This window comes from Cercospora kikuchii (assembly GCF_019650295.1).
Source record: "Cercospora kikuchii DNA, contig_00003, whole genome shotgun sequence".
Taxonomy (NCBI): domain Eukaryota; kingdom Fungi; phylum Ascomycota; class Dothideomycetes; order Mycosphaerellales; family Mycosphaerellaceae; genus Cercospora; species Cercospora kikuchii.
In genome coordinates this window covers 60,282-76,804 of record NW_025408584.1, presented here as the reverse complement: position 1 = coordinate 76,804, position 16,523 = coordinate 60,282, and the positions used below count along the sequence as shown (strand labels likewise).

The 16,523-nt window shown below is 52.2% G+C and overlaps 6 protein-coding genes across 6 annotated transcripts; 1 reads left to right on the top strand and 5 right to left on the bottom strand.

Annotated features, from left to right (window-relative positions):
- Positions 1-1,666: 1,666 nt before the first annotated feature.
- On the bottom strand, positions 1,667-2,360 carry CKM354_000441100 (uncharacterized protein; the record flags this gene model as incomplete). Its single annotated transcript, XM_044799647.1, has 3 exons — positions 1,667-1,837; positions 1,902-2,114; positions 2,181-2,360. 3 exons carry the CDS (start codon positions 2,358-2,360, stop codon positions 1,667-1,669), a joined length of 564 nt encoding a protein of 187 aa, XP_044655582.1.
- Positions 2,361-4,285: 1,925 nt separating this feature from the next.
- Positions 4,286-4,727, bottom strand: CKM354_000441000 (uncharacterized protein; the record flags this gene model as incomplete). Its single annotated transcript, XM_044799646.1, has 3 exons — positions 4,286-4,348; positions 4,417-4,469; positions 4,544-4,727. The coding sequence occupies 3 exons, from the start codon at positions 4,725-4,727 to the stop codon at positions 4,286-4,288; spliced, it is 300 nt and encodes a 99-aa protein (XP_044655581.1).
- A 1,252-nt stretch (positions 4,728-5,979) lies between these two features.
- CKM354_000440900 (uncharacterized protein) lies at positions 5,980-6,408 on the bottom strand (the record flags this gene model as incomplete). Its single annotated transcript, XM_044799645.1, has 3 exons — positions 5,980-6,042; positions 6,123-6,175; positions 6,228-6,408. 3 exons carry the CDS (start codon positions 6,406-6,408, stop codon positions 5,980-5,982), a joined length of 297 nt encoding a protein of 98 aa, XP_044655580.1.
- A 3,444-nt stretch (positions 6,409-9,852) lies between these two features.
- CKM354_000440800 (uncharacterized protein) lies at positions 9,853-11,133 on the bottom strand (the record flags this gene model as incomplete). Its single annotated transcript, XM_044799644.1, has 1 exon — positions 9,853-11,133. One exon carries the CDS (start codon positions 11,131-11,133, stop codon positions 9,853-9,855), a length of 1,281 nt encoding a protein of 426 aa, XP_044655579.1.
- Positions 11,134-12,712: 1,579 nt separating this feature from the next.
- CKM354_000440700 (uncharacterized protein) lies at positions 12,713-14,596 on the top strand (the record flags this gene model as incomplete). Its single annotated transcript, XM_044799643.1, has 4 exons — positions 12,713-13,100; positions 13,159-14,117; positions 14,173-14,230; positions 14,280-14,596. The coding sequence occupies 4 exons, from the start codon at positions 12,713-12,715 to the stop codon at positions 14,594-14,596; spliced, it is 1,722 nt and encodes a 573-aa protein (XP_044655578.1).
- Positions 14,597-14,763: 167 nt separating this feature from the next.
- On the bottom strand, positions 14,764-16,457 carry CKM354_000440600 (uncharacterized protein; the record flags this gene model as incomplete). Its single annotated transcript, XM_044799642.1, has 5 exons — positions 14,764-15,416; positions 15,473-15,549; positions 15,617-16,071; positions 16,126-16,251; positions 16,305-16,457. 5 exons carry the CDS (start codon positions 16,455-16,457, stop codon positions 14,764-14,766), a joined length of 1,464 nt encoding a protein of 487 aa, XP_044655577.1.
- Between the last annotated feature and the right edge of the window lie 66 nt (positions 16,458-16,523).

The window sequence follows — 16,523 nt, the reverse complement described above, 5'->3', positions numbered from 1 at the left end:
TTGGGTCCCGACGAAGAGAACACGTTGACGCCGTTGGTCGGGTTGCCGCAGAATCCATCGCCCGAAGGACATGCCGCAGTGCACCTGCTGTCGGCAGCTTCATACCGTGCCGGATCGATGTTGTTGCCGCATGCGCACCGAGCTCCTGGAAACCCATTCAAGTCAGCCCGCTGTATCGCGAAGTAGCGGCTTAATCCGCCACATTTCGCAGAGCAGCTTTCAAGGGCTTCGGGTTCTCCAGGGTTGCCTATGCCCCCAATTGTATCGTTAAACGTATCATCGACGACGCCATCGAGACATCCAAGGTAGCCGCTGCAGCCGTGCAAGGCCAGAAATCAGTAGGTGCGGTCTGTTTGCCAGGGGCAGCGAGTCTCTTACAAAGCCCTAATACGCGGCTCATTTGGATTCGGCTCGAAGCAGTTGTTCACGTACAGCGACTATCGCTCAATGTCAGCCCGATACCTTCTTGGACCAGTGATTTGATTGAGCGACGTGTAGCACTTACTCCAACACCATCACCGCCGCATATTTCGTTGGGGTTATCTGGACAAGGTTGATTGCAGCGGGCAGGGTCGACAGGATCGACAGACAGTATCGAAGGAGAGCAATAGCAATAGAGAACACCTTGTTCAATACTTCCATACAAGAAGTATGGATACCGCTCCCCCTTGCAATACCTAGCGCAAGCATCTAGGGTGTTTCCGTCGGGAGGAAAGGTAGCAAAATTCCCAGGTCCGAGCCCTTCTGTTGTTGGAAGACTGATAAGATCATTAGGTGCCTTTCAAACGTGTTGCGGCTCAGAGACACGGCTCTCGGACGTACCAGTACGCGAACGAGTAGTCTCGAACGTCGCACGGCTGCACCGCTTGCGATGCTGCTGTGCCGAGACCGGCTGCGATGAGCAGCAGATGCCGCATGACGACGTATACAGAGGAGGTAGCGAAAAATGTAGTGGAAGGGGTGCGACACCTGGGAACAAGCACAGTCGGGGAGAGCATCGTGCTAAAAAGCCCAATGGCGGACATGCTGCAGACTACGTCCAAGCCATCGCTCCAAGGGAGATGCGGTGGCATCTGGTGATGAGATCTGGAAGAGGGTTAGCTCGACAGGCCCAAGACATTGTAGTCTACATTTGGCAAGCCACATGCGCCACATCATCGCCTGCTTCTGTTCGTGATTCGTCGAATGTGAGGTCTCGTGCATAAGCTTTATTCCGGAGGAGGAGACAGCGGGACAGCAGGGAGCATTCAGTCGCTTTCCTGCAAGACGTGGTGTGCCGTGCGAATGCGCGGACGGGCCCAGATCTGTACTTTCTGCATCAAGCGTGCCGATCGAAGATTATGCCCGAAACTGAGCGGCTGGAGCGACATTCTCTCCATCCTCCTGCCCGAATTGAGGTTAGCTTGACACAGTGGCTGATTACGTACCAGAGTCGAAATTGCACCACGACAGCTGTCGCTCAAAGGCATTTGACGTGGCCGGAAGTCGAAGTGATTACTCGCAGACGACTTGAGTATTACGCGTCTCGAACCCTCTAAGCAGACCATAGCGCCAAGAAAATTCAGTCCGAGCTCCGTACCTACGATGTATCGATAATGACTGATGTTGCCGCCCCTCTCCCATGTGTGTTTCAAGATCGTTCCTTCACCTGTCTCCGCTTGCTTGTTTATGGACCGCCTGCGATAGAAGTTTTCTCCCAGTAGCCTTGGCCAATACCGCGGCACGCGTTGACCACGCAGTAGTCTTCCGTCTGACCTTTGTTGGGAGACTTGATCATGTAGGGTTCGCCGTCTTTGAAGCAACCATTCGTCGAGCATCGGACGTTTCGGACGGTGTACTGTGACAGTGGGTCAGCTTTCTGATATAGATGTCGCGGCCATCTCTACGCGAAACCAACTCACGGCAGTGTACGCGATGCGCTGCCAGACGCAGACAGCTTGTCCTTTGGACGCCTGACACTCGGACGCCTGCTCAGTGCTGAAGCTTTTAGACACGGAGAAGCCTCCGTTGATCCAGGAGACTGGCGTGACGCCAGCTTCGAATCCCACATTGACGCTCTCTCCCTCGGCGTGCACTTTTGTGCAGGTCTCTGCCGAGTCACATCTTAGTGTGCCCTGCGAGACTGGAGTTAGCGGTGTTTCGTGGGACTTTGCAACTGACGTCAACATCGCGAGGCTTACAGTAATCTGCACATTCTTGAAATTCTGGTGCGGGTTGCCGTTACCAACGAGCTCCGTGGAACGTCGGCCAGCACCTTGACGCTCGAAGATGGACGGTAGACCTTGAGGTTCACCGCTCGGGAGGCCTGCGACTAAGGTGAAGGACGCCGCGAGAGCGAATATGCTGAATATTGGCGTCATGGCGATGTCGAGTTCGCTGCTAGAATGATTCGTGATATGGTATCTTCTTAACGCTGCTCTGACGAGGAGGAAGCTGTGTAATGTCGAGATGAATCTTGAGTTGCGAGAGCATACCATTTATGTCTTCGAGATATGCCCGTTGGACGACCTTTCATCATCGATCTGGGCCGTGTAGCATAGTCGCTGCGGCTCGAAAATATTCCAACACGCCTAAATATACCAGTGGCGCAGTGCTTCCAAGCAATGCGCATGACTTCGCTTGAAGTCGCCAGTGAGTAGTGGCGCAGTCCGAATTTGTGCCAATTCCAGCCCGCGTTCCAGGCTGTCGGGCATGAGAACGTGAGTCAGATATCCCCATGGGGCATGCGCACGGTTACACGACATGTTTTCACCGGCTTGCGAGCCGTTGGCATCGGATTTCATTCGGCGATCTGAATGTAAGTCATGGGCCCCAAATTGATCGACCCTGGGGCGCATGTTCCAGAGAGCCTCGCCGCGCCGGTCGATGTCTTCGCTGGGGTAGCACAGATATCTGCAATCCTCGAATCCTGATGCTCGGCTTGGAAGCCGAGTCCGTTGGCAAGGCGTATACTGCTCAACACGGATACAAACGTGCTGTATTATACACGGACTATGCTCCCTTGTCTATTTTGGCAGCGAGGCTTGCTAGGAAGTTGGCAGAGGATTCGAGGAATGATGCGACGCCCGCTACTGCTATTACAATTAACGGAATCGTCAATATATTTACACTGCTGCAGAAACTTGCGGAGCTCAAGCTGTGGCCTACTGGCAAGTTGCGTTCGGTTCATTGGTGAACGGGTGATCATGTACCCTGTGGTGTCCAGAATGATGGTTATGTTCGACAGACGAGCTTGGGCGCTAGTTCACCAACGCGACTACACACAGCACGAATTGGACCTCCCGACGCTCTGACCGGCTTTCTCTCTTGACCGGTTGACGTTCGTACCCCAGTACCACTTCTGACACATTGACAGGTCCCGGAGCTAGGCCAAAGGCTTGTGCCTATTTTGCTACAGCTCTGCATCGGGACTTACTGGCATAGTCGCATTTCCACCAAATACTCAATCCTCAAAATCAACCCGACCTACTTCCTGGTGGATACTACAGGATCTCTCCGCTTGAAAGGCAAGGCTGGTGCAGCAGACTTTCGCAGGCCTCACGACTCTGTTCACACAATTTCATTCAGTCATTTCGCTTCCACACAACTAGGTGAGTGCTGCGGAATCGTTCGCGTGTGCCAGGAAAGGATTTCCGCATCTCACGGTCGACAAACGGGCAGCCATCATCCTCGGTATCGGTATGAGTGCAAGACTGAGGGGCTGTGTACCCGCTCTTACTCGCTTCCACGGTTGTTTTTTCTTCGCAACTCGTGAAGGATAGGTTGAAACGATTGACTATTCTCTCTGAAATAAAATGGGATGATACTCCTTCGCAACAGTCACGCGTTATGTCGCGGACATGAAGATCTAGCGAGGGGAGCAGGTTTCTCTGCAGAACTTGCGTGATGTATGCAATTCCGGTCGTCAGAGTGATATAAAGTTTACTGCGACTGAGCGGCTGTCAGCTATGACATCCCCGATCTGTTTACGTGAACATATTTTGCTGATGTTCTCCATTGCAGCTGTACCGACTGCCGCATAAGTCTCTATGCGGACACAATCCCCAGCTCTTCCGCAGATGATCAGAACATGACTGAGATCTGGAACTCAATGATTGTGTGCTTGTACAATTCAATACATGATCGAGGAAAGTATGCTTTTCTTGCATCGATGACTGAAACAATGCTTGCTGATAGCAACTTCTCAATTGAGAATGTTTCCCTTCCGTTCTGAGACGCTTCTCATATTCCGTGGACATGCTAGCACATTTAGGGCTGACCAAATCCAACCAGACTTGGGTCTTCGCTACGACGCACACATGATCACACCACCATCCGCACATGCACCTAATCCAGCGTTGATTGCGTCCTGAAACCAGTCAACCATTAGCATACAATGCTTGATCGTCCCCCCACGTGAACTTGCTAGCAACTTACATCTTTCTCGTGAACAAACAGTCCCCCTTCTACTGTACTGCAGCAAAATGTGTCTGTATCGAAGGATTCTCGTCAGCAACTTGCGTGTACTCACGATGCATCGGAGGCTTCTGATCCTGATACATACATTTGCCCAAAATCTCGCAGCCATTGTTGCCTCCCCATCCTGTGTTGCAGTAGTGGAGCGTTCCACTCGATGAGCCGCCCTTGCTGCCCTTGCGACTTTTGCTCTTTCCGAAAATTCCCTTGGGACTTGGTGCGGCGATGACCATTGCCCAGAGGGTGGCGAAGATGATGAGAGTGAGCTTCATGATGGCGTTGATCGAGGTATCGTGACTGTACGGTGATGACGAGAAGAAGATAGGGACCGAATGATCTGTTGAAGCAATACCTGCCTGTCTTCAACCGGGCTCTTATAGTATTGCTCGATTCCCTCCTTTTCGCTTCGAATTCCTCCTTCTGCACATCCGACTTACCAGTTCTCGCTTCGTGAGCGTTGAAGGTCTTCGGCATATTCGGATTCTGCCATATCGCGTTCGCGAAACTGTAGCATCGACTGATAAAGATCTGCGCTGTATGCTTCTGGTTAGTCGATTTGATTACTGATCTGTTAGACTAGCTGTCCGCCGTCTCAGCTGCTATTAGTAATGCACCAAAGCACGCGAACCTTCGGCCCGAAGTGCTTCGGGCATTTGCATGCAAAACTCGGTGACGCTGTTCCAGACTGCGCACGTATACCGTTCGTGGAATTCCTGCAAGCGCGGGACGAACACCTAATAGTGCATGGTCGACCGTCAACTCGATGTCTTTCCGAGCTTTCTATACTATCTCTGGAGTGGTGTCTGGCTTCCTGACTTCTCCGAGAAATATGCCGTGATGTAGATGTTTCAGATCACACGTGCGGTCGCGTGACCAGTTTCAGTACAAGTACCCTATATTCGATTTCGGCTCCGAATAATCTGCTGCGTCTATATGGTTCATTGCCCAAAGTACACCTCCCTAAGTCTGTCGATTGTACAAAAGAAGGTAAGCATCGAATTTGAAAGCTATGCCTCCAATAGATTTTGCAAAGGCTCCGCTGTGCGGACTTGTGGACAATGGTTTCATCATCGATCATCCATACTGCAATCGAAATACAGCTCTGAGCTGAGCATGCATTAGCATTGGCTGAACCTAGTCGCATCAGCTCCGTCGGAAGTCGAAACAGAGTACATGAGACTGCTCGTATTAGTTAGTGGATTGCCGAGAAGTTGCTTGCCTCCTCATGTTTTTTTTTTTGGCTGCGACCATGAATGTTTTTCGTGCATCATTTGATTCAGCAAAAGAATTACGATCACACGCATGAACTGAGAATAACAAAATTGACCTTTCACAGGCATCGCAATCATTTATGAATACATACACGCAAGTAACGATCTTTATCTTCAAACCCTGTCCGAGCCAGACGGCAAGAACTCCATAAAACAAACCTTCGTAAATCATACCGAATACTTCACTTGCAATAGCGGCATCGTCATCGCAAGGTATTCCATCATCTGTGTGGAGACCACAACTTCCCACCATCTACTCAGCACACAGAATAGTGCCACCATCCGCACATCCTCCCAATCCAGCATTGATAGCTTTCTAAAATCACATCAATCGTCAGCTTGTACACCCGAGAAGCCAAGAAACATGATCTCGGATCAGTGTGTCTGATCACTCACAAATTTGGAATGCACAAATTGGCCGCCATAGTCTTGCTTGCAGCAGAATGTATCTGTAGCAGTCGTCAGCATCCACGATTTGAGCCAGACGTTCGCATGTCATACAATATCCTTTGGCTTCGCACCCGCCATCACCTCCCCATCCTCTGTTGCAATATGCCAAGATCTTCGCCGACCAGCCCATAGCGTTGAAGCCTAGGAAGGGATCTGGGATGGGTTGTGGTGCAGCGGAAACGGTCGTGATAAGGGCCCAGAGGGCTGTGAAGATGCATAAGAAAGCTTTCATGATGTCGTCGACTGATGTTGTTGCTGTGAGGTGGAAGTGTGGTAGATGAGTTGTGTGACTTCCATTCGAGTGACTGGCTTTTGTTCTTATATTCACACTTCCATGATCATGGCGAGTGAACTGCGTTGCAAAAGTGAAGTTGCCGGTCTGTATTGTGACCGACCCATGGGGAATTCCTCGGCATATTGGATTGTGGGCGAGGTCTGGACTGCGTTCAATATGCCACATTCATGAACCTGTGGAACTATTCTGGGGTAACATGCTTGTGCAAGCATAATCGGAGTCTAGATTCTTGCTATGTGATCTCAAGTCGTCCATAAGCAGAGTTGTCTATCCGCACATGTTCGATGCCAAGACTTTAGTCGCCCATGGAGTCCGCGAATTTGTGGTGTGCTCTGGAACCGGGTTGAATTCTCTCTGTAGTGTTTGCAACGTTGCACCTGTGCTGCATATACAACGGTCGCGGTATACTGCACAGCTGCGACGAGAGTCCCTCGCAGTGATACCGCTACATCTACTCGGCGAATGATTCTCCATATTCAACTTCGATGTCGCCGGGATACGGTGCTTGGTATCTCAAGCGTCCATAAGTTTCGCTTGGCGTGCTTGGCTCGAGGCAAAGCTGCCCCAAACATGTTCGCCGATTGGAGCTCGCTTGCACTGCATTGCTGCTGATTTCGGCATGCGGAAGTGAAAGCATCATCCCAGATCTTGGACCCGTATGCACTTGCCATGTACTGATGACATATCAAAGTCCCTTCGGAGCATCTTCCGTTCCTTGTGTGCGGTCCGACAGGCATCGGAGTGTGTAATGTGACTGGAGGTTGGAACACGGTCAAGCAGAAGACTGGTAGGAAGACAGATTGCGGCCGAAGCCGATGATACTTCTTGAGTGACCTGACGCTCGCAGGCGTGGTGCAGAGAGCAAATGCCGTTCCCTTCCGAAATATCCCATCCAACTCTGCCGGGATTCCCATTGGTCCAGCTTCTGAAATGGCACAGAGCTCTTCTACCCTTCGCTCTCGATCAAGTGCCTCGTCTTGCCAAAATCTGACGCTTCCTCTGCAGTAGTGTAGACCTGCACAAACAGCTTTCAGCATGCGATTTGCTTACACGAATTCACCTTGACTTGCCGTGTCGACTAGCCGTGTAGATGGAATCCGTGCTCTGCTGAGCAGAGCACGAGGGGTAGCGTGATCGTCAGCGAAGATGATGTCTCGTGCAGGTATTATTCTATTAGCTGGTAGCAGAAGTGGCGTTCCGCTACGCCATCTGTTGTGATACCTTAGCATCCAGGCTATAAACAAGATGCGACATACAAGAATCTGTAAAGCATATTGAAAGGAGAGGAGAGGTCTCAAAACAGAATTTAGCGAGAGTACGACGAGAACGCATCCGAACGTAGGCGGGCGGATAGTAGATTGCACGGCTATTCTATGGTAGCACAAAGCGAGTGAATATATAGCTTTTTCTCCGTATCGTACAAATTTGAAAGCAGCCCTGCGTAAGTAAACGTCTTTCCAATTAAGCTTACTGCATTTCCATTCGTTCTTGTATATCAAACGATTAATTGGTAACTATCCTTACAAATCAACAGAAAGACCATTAAGGGCCCGAAGCACGCCTTGTTTACTAGTGACAGCCGGTCTCGTGCTCTAAGTCGTGTCGTATGAGTAGACCAGTGTCAATCGCATACAGTTCCTTGGAACAGGTGGATTATGGGTTCCTTGTTGACTTAGCCGGTACTCAGCGAGAACCGTAGGTAAATCCAGCAAGACAGCCGAGTTGTCTTCATCGAAGCCGTGCGGAGCAGCTCCAGAATATGTAGGTCGTATCGTGCCTTCAAGATTATTTCGGTTTTGCGGCCAGGCCGGACCTCGTCTGATAGTAATGCGTACCGATCCGTCTGTTGGGCCCGGACCCCACGAATAAGCTATCCGATCTCCATCAGTCGACCCGTCTCGCAGTGTTCGGGCAGGTACCGCTAAGTCGATGTAGTCGGTGACTGTGGTGCGTCGTGGAGGAGGCGGCGGCCTGTAACAACAGCCCATAAAATTGCGGCAACAAGTCTGAGGATCGGGTAGTGCAGTAGCTCTACAAGTTTCGGAGAGCAGAGCCACGAACTGAAGCAAAAATGGGAGTGCTTTGTAAAGCATCGTAGTAGGTAGGGTCGTCCTGGCGACCTGGTGATGTTGATGTCTCAGCTAATGTCGCAAGCCAATAGTAGATTATATAGGAAAAGCGGATGGAGACTGAGAATCTGGCGACTGGAAGTTGATATTGATGTACTCACGAATCATGTACTCGATGTCAGAGGCTCTTCGTAAAAATCGTGAATTAGCAAGGACACCCTTGGCAGATCTGGGGGAAGAATCCTAAACTAACTGCCATAGATGCACTCGGACTCCTGGTCTGACTCATCTGGCAGACCGGAAGCTCGTATGTTAGCTTATGAAGCTCGAACTCTGAACCATCGGAGGCTATATTGAGATTTAGGGCAGCTGGGTCTGGAAGGGGCCTCTATATGGCGCCCCGTCCCTTTACGAGCTTGTGTGGAACATGTCCCTAAGTCTTTGAGCTCCTCGCATCGACGTTTGTAGAGCATGTAAATGGATTCATCGAGATTAGCAGCAGGAGATGGCTTATCACGACGCTGTTCCGCCAATTGAGGTCGACCCGACCTGGAGACCGACACCGATAGGAAAAGAAGCGGTGTTGGTGGCAGCCGAGGTCACTGGTCTCTCTCATTGCTTTCATGATGGGCGCATACGGAGACAGTCCGTGAAATTGCCTGCCCTGGCCTCGATGGTGTGTATACTTCTTCCGCTCTGTCTGGTCTTTCCAGTGCTAGGCCAGGACATGAAATTGCAAAGTACTGTCCATCTCGACACAGGCGTCTGTCTCAGAGTCTCTGAGCAACATGATGATAGCAAAGGCCTTTCAAGCTTGGACCAAACTTGAACGAGAGGTTCGGCAAACACTTGCATTAATGGAGCATACTTTGCGGACGAGGAATTTCTGTTTGTTGGTCTTCCATGCGTAATCGCGCTTCTGCCGTGTGCTCTCAAAGCACCGGCTATTTGGCTGATGAATCATTTTGTCACGAGTGAAGCGATCTCACAGTGAGTTACCTTTGACCCAGCCGGTGCTGCTGGTAACACTCTGATCCCCACCTCTTCCTGTGTTCTTGAGCACTTGCGGCATTGTGAGGGAGGTTCTTCTCCGTTGACTCTCAAATGCTTGCAATTCTTGCCAACGGTACTGGTCGGAGTCACTATCGGCGCAAGCAACTCAAGTGCAATCGGGCCAACCTACGCTCACGTCGTACGGTGAAATGGCGGTTGTGAGTAATGCTGCTCTAATTCCGCAAAGATAGGCATCCCGGTGGCATATATGCGTTTGCCCATCTGCCCGGGCATGTCTTGAGGTCTCTCGGTACATAGACTACCACCGCCTGTTCTCGTCAAAGTCTTTCCCCGATCTTTCTCGCTCTATTCGAGCATCAAATTCTTTTTGTGCCTCGGGATTTGCGAGCTGCTTCTCTTCGTCTCTTGACGAAAATGTGAAGTCGTCGCTAAGCGAGCTCGCACGATTTGCGGAAGGTGATGATGAAGGCGAAGGCGACGATTTGCCAGACACGGCTTGTTGTCGTAGCCGCTCCCAAGCGCTGCCGCTTGCCGCGGGTCTTGACTCTTCCTGGGTAGAGAAAGCGTCTTTCACAGGCTCCTGTCGCGATTGAGCAGGGGACTGATTCTGTTGTGCTTCCCGACTTCGTGAGTAGCTTGCCTCTTGCTGCCGTTGTAGACCCTCTGACTGTCTCCTCGCCTGATCGTCGCTCATCATTGCAGTATCTGACACCGCAGCACTTCCAAGATCAACGTACTCAGAGCCAAATGCACCTCCTGTGGGACTCATATCATCGGCACCACTCTCCGCTTTCGCCGATCTTGACTCTTGCTGCCGTGGTCTACTATTCCTCATTGCTTCTTGTGCTCGCTGCCGTTGTCTTGCCATGTCCAGCGTCTCGTCTTCTCGTCGCCCAGGAGTTTGATCGATTTGTCGGTTTCCCGGCAGCCCGTTATTCTTGTTCTGCTTCTGCAGCGTTTCCATCAACTCCTTCAATCTCGGATCCATTGCTCGCCCCGCGGTGCCCAGCGTAAGAGCGTATGAGCCAAAGAAGATTTGTCCCATGACGGCGCCAATGATCCAGTATGCGTTGAAACGCGCCATGTGCCAGGCGATTTTCGCGTTCTTGCCTTTGAAAGACAGGAACCGCTCTGAATTGAACTTCTCACCGGGCGTGTAGCCTGGGAAGCGGAAGGTCGACATGCCTCGGTAGGCCCACAGGCTGGCAATTGCCATACCTGCTGGTACGCCGAATGAAGCAACTCGTACTGTCTTGGCCGCATGAAAGGCTAGGGCATCGAGTTCTTCCTGTCGCATCGGCCGCCCAAGGACTTGCTGTGCTTGCTGGCATGATTGAGCAATGGCAGTCCCGAGCTGAGGTGGATGAGGTGCGGCACCTAGGAAAGTCCATGGCCGAGGGAGATCGTCAAGGCGGACGTGAATGGCGTTAGCGGTGCCGGTGTTGATGGAGATGTATGAAGGATCGCGTGTTGCGAGCTGGGTGGGATTGCGGTCGCCGTAGTACGGGTCGGCGTCGGAGGAGGGGGCGGAGTCGGAGGTGAAGGCGTCGGGCCCGGCGGTAGCCTCTTCGAGTACCATATCGGGCTGGACAATGGGTGGTGCTGGGGTGGTGAGAGGTGACGTCCTGTTGTGATTGTCGAAGGGATGGAACTCCAGAGAGCTACACAAGTGCTGCGTCATTCACTTGACATTGGCCCACTAGCGGTCCGTGCCTTTCCCGGTCTGGCCCCTCCCTCCTCCGACATTCTCTTCTCCGCTTTCCCCCTTCTCCATCCTCACCTTTCCGCTGCAATATTGTGTATCTCACCTCGAAAGAGCGTCAGCGCCGGTCGTGTACGCTGAAAGCTCGTTTTCATTATCTAGGCAGTACCGTCTGAAGATACTGCTTGCTTGAACAGCCGAATTTGGCGTTGTCGGTCCAAAACCTCATATGGATATACTTCACGCTGCATTGCGATCACTAGCAGGAGCGAAGTTCACCGAGTGCGGAGAATATGATTGTGTCGATACAAGGATTAATATGACCGGACACAGAGCACCTCAATCTCGAAGACGACTGAAGATGAATCTCAAACGGAGCACTATCTGATGCCTTTAATCACCAAGGCCGTTGAGATCTCAAGGCACTGGAAATTCATCTCCTCAATCTGGCTCCAATGGAGATCGTCATGTCAAAGCCGGGATCGTGGCTCTGAAGGTGTTTCGACGCGAAACCCAATATCCTTCGAGACGAAGACGTCACCCACTTGATGAAACATGTGATAATTTTGACCTGCATCTGGCACTTGTGACAGGATCCATCGGCAAAAGCTTCTACGACTTCAAGTTATTTTTCCGCACAGGATACCCCTCTGTGACAATGCTCTTGTTCTCGAGCGAGTTCTGGCAGATTTGGCTCGTCTCAGGCTGGCTGACTCGCACCGTGCCAATGTACATCGAGAACGCTCGCCCGGGACTAGGATTATTGATTCCCGACAGAGGCTTGTCGAGGCTTGTGGTATTGCGGCTGATCAACAACCGGAGACTGATCGTAGTGCTCGCGGTTCCAACTAGCTGCCATTATGTGCACACGGAGAACGTTGCACATCAGTGAGAATGGCCACAGCGCCTATGCTGGCCGACCAGAACTGAGACAGATCTGATGACTTTCCTCATACGCCTCCCGGCATGATTGCTCAAGTCACATCCATCGTGCGCAATTACGCACGCCACCTGCCCTCAATCTTCTACGCAAGTTCGGTCTCGGCATCCACGTTCCGGACTCGGTGTAAGCAGCTTCGGCCTTCCGAGCAGCACGTGGATGTCGAGCTTGTTTCGCAAGCCCACCTCTGAAACCAAATCTGTGTCTGGTTCTGAGTTTCCTGCAACGCGATAGCATTGACCCGATCATCGCACGTGTCTCAAGAACTTCGGAAAAGTTCGAAATCCAGGAACGAGACCAGGAAGCCGTGACAGAGCGAGAGGGATCAACGAAGTCGTCATTTCCCCTTCTTTCCGAGATTCAGCTGTTATAAGGCCAATCTCAGATAATTTCATTTTCTGGCACCTGCGTTCGAGAAGATCTAAAGAGCGCCACTACGACTAAATCTTTCGTTACTGTTCCACCTTTGCTTTCCTTCATCACTCACTACATTGCCTCCAATCACATTCGTTCAACATGAGGTTCGCATACGTCGGCGCTGCTCTTGCTTTTGCCACAACTACTCTCGCTGGAGGCAGTCCACAAGGCTATGGTGGCGATAGCGTTCCTCAAGCAGCAGGCGAGCCACGGCCTGGGGTCGGCGGACCTGGCCAGAATGGCGGCGGCGTGAATAGTGATGCCGGCCAACGGCCTCCTTACGTGCCAAATCAAGCTGGAAATGGTATGCCTCCCAATGGTGGAAGGACACAGAGCGATGCACAGCCTGGCCAAGGACAAGTTCCTGGAAGAAGACCAGAAGAAGGACAAGGTCAGCGACCGAATGGAAGTCCTTCCTCTGGAAATGGCATGCAGTACGGCCCTCAGAGCCAAGGTCAAGGACAGCCCCGTCCTCAGCCAGGACAAGGTGAGCTAAGATCAATATTTATGCAATCATGTGATTGAATGGAGCTGAGCAATCGCAGGTGGTGGTCGGCCAAATTCACAGAATGGTATGCAGCCACAAGGAAGGCCAGGCCAAGGCATTGAGTCCTCTCCCGTAGGAGGCAATGGCCAGCCTAGACAAGGTCAACCGGGCCACGGCGGAACTGAGTCGTCTCCTGTCGGCGGCGGAAATCAGCCTGGGCAAGGAAGACCAGGTCAAGATGGTACTGAGTCGTCTCCTGTCGGTGGCAATGGAAGGCCAGCCCAAGGAGGCGACAGCCATGGCCAAGGAGGTCCTTCATTCTACGAAGGCTCTGGTCAAGGTGGCCAGAGGGGCGGCTCTCCGTCTGACGGCAGACCTGGACAAGGAGGAACGCAGTCTTCTCCTGTTGGTGGCAGCGGTGCCGGCAATGGCGGAAACTTCCAGTTTCAAGGTCCGCAGTGCTGCATCCAATCGTCGCCCGGCGGCGGTCGACCAAACGGCCCTCCGCCTGGACAAGGTGGACGCCAGTCTTCTCCCACCGGCTCTTCACCTGGTAACGGTCAGCACGGCTCTCCAAATTACGGCGCTCCGCGAGGCAATGGTGGACCATCGCGAGGTGGACAGCAGTCTTCTCCCGTCGGCTCGTCACCAGGCCAAGGACAGCCGGGCCACGGACAGCCAGGACAAGGTCAAATTCAGCCAAACAGAGAATCGCCTCAAGGCTACGGTGGCAAGCGTGATGTCAAACGTCAAGCTGGTGGACAAGTGCCACCGAGCACTGGCGGGCACATGTCTGGAGGAGCTGGTGGACAAGCTCCTCCTGGTGCAGGTAATGCAGCGGGCGGCGCTGGATCATACGGCCAGTGCATTTCTCCAGAAGAGGGTCTACAATGGCTCGATCAGTTCATCTCTGTCCTCGGCCACACTGCCCCCAACCTCGAAGAGACTGCGAACCAGATCATTGCTGATCAGTTCACTGAGATCTCGAACTCGATCTTGTCGTTGCAAGGCAAGCAAGTAAGTTACCATCACTGGCAAACGTACCAAGGAGATGACGCTGACTGCAATGTAGCAAACTGCCCAGAGCGTTGCGGCACCAAGCAAGCAGGCGTGGGTGCAAGGAATCATCAGTAAGTTGATCAGAAGCTCCTCGCAGGCTTTTCGCTGACGTCTTTGTAGAAGCGCCACCTCCAGAGGGTATCCAGACACTCGATGTTGTCGTCGGCTGCAACAAGCTTGTCTGGTACTGGAGCTTCGAGAAGGTCGGAGCTGGCCGCTATCCTACCAACGGCTTCAACCTCTTCACTCTTACTCGCGGCGGGCAAGGCTTGCAGGCTGAGAAGCTCAACTTGGAATTCGATAGTATCGCTTGGGGTCTGAACACTGGTGAAATCGGCAGTGTCACTTATGCCAACGGAACCGAAGCTCAAGCTGCGATGGAGTTCAGAGGTGGACCAGGAAAGGGGGAAGGTCAGGGCTCGCAACGTGGACAGTAGAGGCATGGTAGCAAAAACTTGTGGAGATTGTGCTTGCGAAGACTGAAACTTGCAAGACGGAGAGGATGTGAGGGTCGTCAAAGTGCTTTGGCGTGGGACTTGGGATAGAGGTAACGGGCAGAGCATGTCTTCCACAATGCATTCACTGTACATCAAATTGCCACGCTCTATTCGGCTTTCAATGGCATGACTGTTTGCTTCTCACCACTCCTCTGACTGCTTGACTCAACACCAATCGACACTGGCACACCTTCTAGTGGAGTCTGTTGGCCGCTGAGCCATTCATAGTCAGCATCTGCCAGATACTTGTAGTCCAGACCACGGATCTCATCCTCTTCTGTCTCTCGAAGATGGCAGCCTGGAATCTTGTTGATGATAAACAGCAGAATGCAAGACACGACGAACGACCACGCAGCACACGTTGTTGCAGCTGCAAGCTGATATCCCATCTGGATCCAATTCTGCTCCCACCATCCTCCAGCATACGCCGCCCCTGTCACGCCATCCAGAGCTGGCACCCACGACGCTGCGAAGAATCCTGTGAGTATGTCACCCACGTATCCTCCTACGCCGTGGATGGCGAAAATGTCGAGGCCTTCGTCGATCGAGAGCAGGTATTTGTATTTGTTCGTGTAGAAGCAGCAAACTGAGGTCAGAAGTCCTATGAGTGCTGCTACGTAGACGGGAACGAAACCTGCGGCGGGAGTGATGCCTACAAGGCCGGAGATTATGCCGGAGCAGAAGCCGATTATGGAAAATTTCTGGGTGTAGAAGTATTCGAGGAGGACCCAGCCGAGGCCGCCGCCGCAGGCTGCGAGGTCTGGAGGCGTGGCGGTTAGTTTAGTATTGGTGAGAAAAGACATGAATGTGGCTTACTTGTGTTGATCATAACATAGATCGATCGTAAGCTGAGATTCGCTGTTGAGCCGCCGTTGAAGGCGAACCACCCAAACCTAGATGATGTGAACGATCAGCATGAGTGTCGAATGAAGACAGAGCATCATCTCAGTCTATGCTTACCAAATTAAGATTGTGCCTAGCCCGACGAGGAACGGGTTATGCGGCTTGTGGTGTACGATCTTCCGTCGATCAGTGGTAGTCGTATCACTTATCCGAGGCCCAAGCATCATGCTCCAAGCCAATGCTGAGAAGCCACTCGCGATGTGTACAGGACCAGAGCCTGCGAAGTCGAGAACGCCCAACTTGTACAGCCAGCCATTTGGGTTCCACTCGAAGTATGCCAAAACATAGTAGACGAAAGTTGTCCAACATAACAAAAAGAGCATACTTGGCCAGAGACGTCCTCGCTCAAGCATCGCTCCCGCCAGGATCATTGCTGTAGCGGTGACGAAGGTGAAACCGAAGCACGCATATAGCAAATCTGGAATGTCGGTGTTTGCGAGGGACGGAGAGGCGAGGACGTTGTGTAAGCCTGCGAGCGATATGTTGCCCAAGAATGGATTTGTAGCTCTGGACTGTGATTTGTCAGTCTTCTGAGCGCTTTGCCAAAGGCTGGCTTAGTGACAAACTTGGTACAGAGAGTAACCGTATACCCAAAACTGTATGCCGCAAGCACATGCGCAGAACAACGACTGGAAGACCATTGTCAATGCCGCTTTGCGTCGATGCATACCAGCATACAGGAAGCCGATTGCCTAGTGACAGTCAGCAGGCACACAGCGTGAGACTCGAGCCTAGGTCCACCGACGGGAGTAATCTGCCAGCACAAGATTGTGCATACTGCAAGCCAGCATAGATCGCCCTTGTCATACGGTGAAGTCAGGTCTTGGGACAGTGGATCGCCGCCCTGTGGATTAGCGCTGTAGGCCGGCCATTCTGTGATCTGCTGGATGTCACTCATGCTTGAAGAAGATCGTCTTGAACCTGCGACTATTGGCGATTGAGGTCAGAGAGAGACCCAGACCGC